Raw genomic sequence first — 8,201 nt, forward strand, 5'->3', positions numbered from 1 at the left:
GATAATTCAGAACAACCCGATTGAACCAAAATTGATGGTGTTGATCGACACTTCTCTTGGTGTCGATCGACACCCACTTCCAAAATCCCCAATTTGGTTTGCGGATGTTACATTTCTTCCCCACCAACAAGGATTCGTCCTCGAATCCCGCAGCACCATCCATCTATCAAGGACCTCCGTGCAACCGTCACCATGGCCCGCACATCCTCCGATCGGACTGAACACCGTCAGCCAAGGTTCTCCATACCACTGTCGCAACAGCCCGCACATCTACGTGACCCAACGGTCCACATAATCCTGACCCCACTGGTCAGCAGAACCCAAACCACGAGATCACTTCTGACCTCCAAGGTCTACATCCAGTCACTATGCTCATAACCACGTTCTAGACATTGTTTGTCCTCTCACTCATACATTCTCAGGTCGCAAACTTCAAACTGCAGCGCCTGCACTCTCAGACCATCGTCCTGGAGCCATACCGTCTCACTCTTGGATCGTCACCCTCGAGATCTCGGTACCAGGGGAACTAATCATCTCCCCAAGAGAAATAAGCATCTCTTCCGGAGAACTAATCATCTTCCCAGGAGAACTAATCATCTTCTCATGAGCAAACAAGTCCCAATGTCTATAAGCATCTCCTGACCGGAACCACCTCTCGTGGTTCGCGTAAAACATCGCAATATCCTACCAACCACCATATTCCCTCACTGGAATATCCACACCATCATGACCACTAATCAGGCCAACTATAACCGTCTCAACCATTCGGGTGTTTACACACGCCCTTCCCAAAAATAGACAAGTTCTAACTATTCATAGAGCTTTCTATTTGTTTGCAACTGCACTTTCCATAAATAGGCAAGCTTTAACTATTCATAAAACTTCCCATTTTTTAGAACCCACATATTCTCTTAGCACCGAGACATCTCCAATCACACACATTCTTGAGAACTAATCATCTCATCTTTGACCACTCTTGAGGTCATCCAATAAACATTCCCACCAATCCGGAATTTCACATCCCCATTCCAAAAATAGCCAAGTCCCAACTATTCGTAGAACTTTCCATTTTTAGAACTTCCTATTTATGGGAACTTTCTTTTTCTGAAACTTCCTATTTATGGAAACATTCCTTTTCAGGAATCGCATAAACATTCAACCATTACGCATCAAAATTTCAGAAGAACTAATCATCTTATTAAATTCTCAAATGCAACAAATGTTTACACTCCAAACGAAAGAAAAAAACTTAACAAAACCAATCAAAAATAAAGAATTTAAACTCCGGGATTAGTGCTCGGCCTTTCCTTCGGCTGCACCCCTCCCACTGTCAACTGCTGCAACCTCGGACACTGAGGCCTGATATGTCCCACCTCCTTGCAGTAAAAGCACACTCGAATGTTCCTTTGCGTCCCACTACTCTTGGGACAGCTTGCCAACCTGTGATCCATGCTTCCGCACCCGTAGCATCCCTGACCACCTTGGTTTGTCACTGTCGTCTCCTCCCGCTTCCTCTCATGCCTTTGCTCCGACTTCCTACCCTTACTCAGAATGCTCGGTTCCAATGTCTCCTCTGTCTGAACGGTAGGTCTAACCACCATAACCTGCTTCCTCAAGTCATCCTCTATCCCAGGTGCCATCTCCACCAGCTATGCTCTCTTAGCATAGCTCCTCACCCTGCACCGAGTCCTCAGGTCATCCCGCAAAGCCAACAAAAACCTCCGCACCTGAGCTGGCTCTGGCTCCAAAGCCCGACCTCCATACACCACAAGTCGACTGAACTCCACGTCCAACTCCCGCACAATACAGTTACCCTGTGACAACCCCAAGAACCGCGCCTCCATCCAATCAAGTGCCTCTGGCGGAAAATACTTGGCATTGAACTCTCTCACAAAGTCCATCCAAGTCATCTCACGCTGCACTCTCCGTGCCATCACCGACCTCCACCAGATCTTCACATCCCCTGAAAGGTAGTGCGCTGCCAAGTCTACCCGATAGTGGTCGGGACACTGAAGCGACTGGAAAATATCCTCCATCCGCTCTCTGCACTCATCCGCTGCACTCGGATCTGTGCCTCCTTGGAAAAATCCCGCACCCACATGCCGTAGCTGCACTAGCATCTAAACATACTGAGCATCCACTACGTCGGCCCCCGGCTGCACACCCGCCTGCACTCCAGCTACAGGCTGCACCACTGGACCCTGCCCACAAACCACTGGCAGCACTACTGGAACCTGCACACCATCCACTGGCGGCACAACTTGAACCTGCCCACCATCCACTAGCGGCACCAATGCTGGAAGCCACACCAAAACCTTAGCTAGCAAGCCCGCCAAGACATCCTCTCTACCTGGAGCACCCTCCGCTGCAACCCCCACTCCCGGGGCAATACCATGGCCGACTTCGGGCCCACCTGCCCTGCCGTTACCACCACCAGCTAGGTCTTTAGATACACTAGGATGAACCTACGACTCTGCCACCTCCTCACTGGCCATGCTTTGGGTCACACTCTCCTGACCTCAGGAACCTGTCCCCGCCCACAGCCATACCCACGACCACAATCACGACCACGCCCGCGACCAGCAGTTCCCACACCTCTAACCATATGTATCACCAAGAACATAAGGCTAAGCAAACAAAACGACCCTAACTACAAAAAGAACACAACTCACTGTGGAATCACAAAATAGACTCGAAGAGGATGATACTAGGACTCCATACCACATACAATTTGACTAACTACTCATAATCAATTCCATCACACAACATCATGCATCAAGCAACAAGAAAATAATTCTACCAATTAAATTTCTAAACCGCTCTAAACCATCCACTTAACCATCCTAGAACCGTAAGGGCTCTGATACCAAATTGAAACAACCCAACCTGTTTTTTTTAATAGTAATAATAATATATATATACATATATATAATTAAGTATCCTATACTACTTAATTAAACCAACCAAAACACAATACATCATTAAACCAGCAACAACCAATATGCACAGCGGAAACATACCAACAATACAAAACCAGTATATCCTCACAATACAATAACATTCCTAACCATTCTATCCAAGGTTCCAATATAAACAATGTAACAAAGACCATCAACACACAAACGAGACCCTGGATCATCCTCCTCCACATCGCCATGATTCCACGTCACATACCTGCACACCACAAACAACAATTGAGATGCGTAAGTATTATCACAAATACTTAGTGAGGCAATTCTCTCATCTACTGGGCTATACACACAAGCAACTGAGAAACCAATGCTTAACAAAAAACAACCAAACACAACAAACCAGGAAAAACAAGCATCAGCCGCTGCTGACAAAACTTGGTGTCGACCGACACTCCCTTGGTGTCGACCGGCACCTACTTGGTGTCGATCGATACCGACTCTGCAACACGTTCTGCACGAAGCCGAAAGTCGAAGAACCGCTTCCCAAATCGTCCAAATCGTCCAGAACTCACCCAAAACTCCTGGAAACTCAAGGAAACCAACAACCAACCACATACATACAAGGATACGCCAAAAAAACACAACGGATCAAGCAAAACAAAGGATTCTCAGACTTAGATAAGCCATGGTCATGAACTCACCTTTTTTTTGCAGAAAGTTCTGACCCAACAACGACGAATCCAATCCTTAGAAGCCATCTCCTTTGTTCCTAGCACAAGATCTTCACTCCACAGCAATAGATCTCTCAATCCAAGCCAAGAATCTCCCAAAAAGCCTCCAAACTCTCAAGAACACTTTTCTCCCTCTAACTCTCTCTAAACGGCGACAAAACACTTCCCAAAAACCCTTTTCGTTGACCTCCTCCTTAAATACATTGGTTAGGAACTTCAATTGAACCAAACCGAGCCAAAACGATAATTCAAAACAACCTGATTGAACCAAAATTGATGGTGTTGATCGACACTCCTCTTGGTGTCGATCGACAACCACTTCCAAAATCTCCAATATGGTTCGCGGATGTTACAAATATATAGTAAATATTGACATGTGAAACCGATTAAAATAGTTAAGTAATAAAGTTACAGTTGTGATAAAAAAATAAGTGAAAAATTAATAAATCGTAAAACCAAAATAGAAGAAATATATTTTTGTAAAATAGATTACTTTTTCTTTAACAAAAGTAAACTATTAAGATTTTTACTATGAAATAATACTAAATTAAAAACCAAAAATAATTAAAGATTTGGTAGACGAATAGTAAAGAAATTTAAAGGAACATTAGTGAGGAATTTACAAATCGTATAAATTTAATTAGACGAAATATATTCTTACAAATCAAATTTTTATTTTATTTACAAAAGTAAACTATATAGATTTTTGCTATGAAATAATATTAAATAATAAAAACAAAAAATAATTAAAGATTTGGTAGTGGAAGAAATGATTACTTTTCTAAATAAATAAATTTAAAAGATCAAATTTCAAATTAATGTAAAGTACACTTGTTAAAAAATAGAACGCCAAATGTCGCATCGATAGGCAAAGTTTAAAAAAACCTTGTCATATTATATAACATTTTTTTTGGTATGCTAGACATAATTTAGATGCACTATCATATATGTGTATGTGTGAATATATAAAGGCTAGATTTGCTGAGTAGGAGGCAAGTCTCTGAGGCTGAGGCCGGGTGGAGCCATCCATAAACTTCCTCTGGTAAATGAGGATAAAAATTTAGGGAGGCCAATTACACGGAAATTTTTTTAATTTGTCATATTGGTGGTTTAAACTCGGCTTTGGAGAGGTCAACAGTGCAGAATTTACCATTTGTGTTACTGAAATTTTATGTAATTACACATAAAAACAAATTATTTAATTAGTTTACTTAGGTCAGCTGACCCACCGTGTAGGTCCGCCATTGCTGCTAGTCTGCTACCCTCGTAGTTAAGTTAATACATTTGTTATGTTACTTTTTAATGATACCACACTATCTTTTTTTAAAATATGTTATTTAGTAATTAGTAAATAAGTCCATGCATCATTGTAAAAAACTAGGTAAAAACGCTAACTAAAATTTTGGTCGTCGAATTCAAAGAACCAAGAGTTTAAACTAAGGACAATGCCATCGAGCGAGTTACACGGTGGCATAGCTGATAACATCCATCACATCCTCACCACAATTTCCTTGGTGTATCAAATTTCAGAACCACTGAGTTGAAGATATCCTTTTTTTTTTTTGAATTGAATGTAAAATTTTATTCAACCAAAAAACCTTTTGTACAATGAATGCTTCAGTATGTTTGAGTGTGGTTTGAGATTAGAATCAAAATCACAGAATAAATAGAAAGCTAGTAGAATTTATCGTCAAGGAGGTGGATGAGTGGAAAACCATAGCTGAAGGCCATCAGCATAGCGTTGGTATCCCATTGATGCTATCGAACTGAGACGATTTCTGATATTCTTGTCAATGTGCTTGATGAGAAGAGCTTGCGGATTGGAGGGTTCACCATGCCGACGAGCATTCCGTTCTCGCCAGAGATGGTACAGGGTGGATTGGAACAGGTAGCGAAACATGAAGAGATGGAAGTGCGGAAGAGCCGGACTTGTGAGCAGTGCAATCAGTTGATTCCAATCAGCAGAGTAGTTCGTAGCTAGGAGTGGTTGAGCAAGGTTCCTCCATACTCCTCCTGCGAACGAACACGAGAAAAAAAGATGATTTCTGGATTCCTCTGCATTGTTGCAGAAACTGCAGGTCACCTGTTGTCCCGAGTTCCATTGTTGCAGATGGAGTTGAAGATATCCACTGTGCACATAAGACTTAAAACATTCGCAATATAAAGGTATCTAAGATTTTGTATGGTATTACTCTCAAGATTCAAAGAAAAAGAAAATCTAGAAGTAGAAGGATATTCACCTCGAACTCTCTCGTAGATACCATAATGCTTTGCCATCATTAACGACGTAACATANAAAAAAAAAAAAAAAAAAAAAACATAAATATCCATCAAAACATCGATACAAATATCTAGCATCATTAACGACATAACATAAATATTAATCAAAACATCGATACTGAATTGTTTTTGAGGCCAGGAAACCATATGATAAGACTAATTAATGTCCAAACACACATTATTTTACATACCACTTGCATGCATAGCATATGACATGGTTCATGGGTAAATAATTGATTTGATTGGAGCAATTAAAGCTTGCTAACTTGATCGACACCATTTTGTTTGACATTTAGGTTAAATGGTGTCATCAACAGCCTCATCCGTAGTCTACCTGTGGCTATGAGTTCTTCATCGCATTCTCTTCGAATCTCAATTATGGCTGATTTTAGATCTGCCATCTTCCCTACTAATCTTGCTTCTATCTTTATTTCTTCCTAGATTTTTCATCACATTAAATACGTTATATGACATGTGATTTGACCAGCAACTAAAAGATACCAAAAAAGGTGTTCATGTTTCTCTCAAATTAGATATATGTCCATTAATCGATCGACAGAAACCAAATATATTAAAACAATTTAAAAAAAAAATATATAAAATAAGAAAAATTGGCACGTTGAAACCAAATTAAACGTCAAGAAAATAATTAATTATAAATATGTTAAATTTTTTTAAAATATAGTGTTTTAGAATGAAAAAAAAAAAACGAAACCATGCCAGGAATCAAACCAAATCTACTAAATTTTCAAATTTATATTTTATCACCACAGCCTTGATAAATTATAACAATAATAATACTAAATTTTTTTTGCGTTTCCTTCTATATCATGAAAATGTTTACGTTCATAGAGAAGTCGAACATGAATTTTGGCCGTGGAGTAGAACGAATAGTTGAGATCAACTGAGGCATGGGATCCTCCAACTGAGTACACTGCGGCGGCTCCCATCAACTCAATTAGCACACCAATCGCTGCAGTGTGAAAATTCCCGTCTTCATTCTGAATATGATCATGTAAATAATACATCTGAATATGATCATGTAAATAATACAATGTAGCACTCGTCAAAACTCAAATCCAAAATCAAATTATTTTTTTTTGTCATCAAAAATCCTTTATTACGTAGAAATATGAAATAAAATCCAAACCATATGAATCATAAATCAAACGTACATGTAAAAGAAAAAAGAATTTCTTTTAAAGAAAATATATATAAATATACCACGGTATAATGTAATCATTCACCAAAAAAACAAAAAAAATGTAGTTATTCATTTACCAAAGCGTGATGCGTAACGGTCAGTTTACATCGTACGATCCCTTTTCCAACATGGAGGACTTGAAGGCCTTCGAGGATGAAACTGGGAAAGTGGGAATGGCTTTTATCTTTGGCCAGCTCTTCCAATACGTTCTTATTTTGAGGATAGACGAATCTTCCATATCTTCTATTTTGAGATAAGCTTTTACTACTTGGCCTTTTTTTTTTCCGAACTAGGTGTTTGTACTACGCCTATTTATTAGTCACGTCGACGAGTCAGAGACTAAAAATATCTAAAAACATGATCTGGTGTGTTAAGTTACACCATAACGTGTGTGTTCGTTGTAGTGATTTACGTCCATGAGATGTAACCTGAAGCTGTACGATTTAGTTACCAATAAATGAACGGTGCAGATTTTGTAGTCGACTTTTTTTTTTTTAAAATAAAATATTTTATATTTATTAATAGACTTTTCTAACTTTAAATTGGGTAATACCTTGGAATATACAATATTTGACAAGCACAAAATAGAAATAACAAGAGATCGGCCCATTAACAGAAACAAGATTTTCTTCTGCTGAATTAAACGTGACCTGCAGCAGCGATCAGAACAGTAATCCTGGCGAATGTGAGACCCACTCCTTTGCGGCAGAGACACTGAAGTGAACCCTTATCGGAAGCATCGGAAATCCGACTCTGGTTCAACCTTCAACACCTCACCTGACCTGGAACAGATCTCCCGGCCTGTTCTAACAGCCGACAGCAGGCTCTACGGTGACGGTCCCATGCCTAGCAACCGAACACACTCAGAGCTAACCCCCATCTCCATAACTGTTATCTCCAAGCAAAGAACCCAACAACCAGTCCGTAGTAAGAAGAAAAACACGGCGATCTCTAAAATACTAGTTGCTCAATCCAGAAAGTAAAGATCGGAACCCGCAACCGCCTACTAAGATCCAAGGGATCTAGAACTGACCTCCAAGACGAGCAGCGAAACCCACCAAACCCCCCCCCCCC

The 8,201-nt window shown here is 40.1% G+C and overlaps 2 protein-coding genes across 2 annotated transcripts in view; both read right to left on the minus strand.

The window, feature by feature from the left end:
* Positions 5,248-5,932, minus strand: LOC109128817. The gene is made up of 3 exons (XM_019235876.1): positions 5,884-5,932; positions 5,727-5,786; positions 5,248-5,656 (listed from the first exon to the last, which is right to left on the minus strand). The coding sequence occupies exons 1-3, from the start codon at positions 5,921-5,923 to the stop codon at positions 5,334-5,336; spliced, it is 423 nt and encodes a 140-aa protein (XP_019091421.1). The 5' UTR covers positions 5,924-5,932; the 3' UTR covers positions 5,248-5,333.
* Positions 5,955-8,201, minus strand: part of LOC104744086 — a 3,305-nt gene continuing 1,058 nt past the window's right edge. The window contains exons 3-5 of the mRNA XM_019235616.1: positions 7,205-7,416; positions 6,787-6,924; positions 5,955-6,360 (exon numbers count right to left, since the gene is read on the minus strand). Of these exons, the coding sequence (XP_019091161.1) occupies positions 6,175-6,360; positions 6,787-6,924; positions 7,205-7,416 (536 nt within the window). The 3' untranslated portion in view covers positions 5,955-6,174. The remainder of the gene's footprint in view (positions 6,361-6,786; positions 6,925-7,204; positions 7,417-8,201) is intronic.

Source organism: Camelina sativa, chromosome 14, assembly GCF_000633955.1.
Source record: "Camelina sativa cultivar DH55 chromosome 14, Cs, whole genome shotgun sequence".
Taxonomy (NCBI): Eukaryota; Viridiplantae; Streptophyta; class Magnoliopsida; order Brassicales; family Brassicaceae; genus Camelina; species Camelina sativa.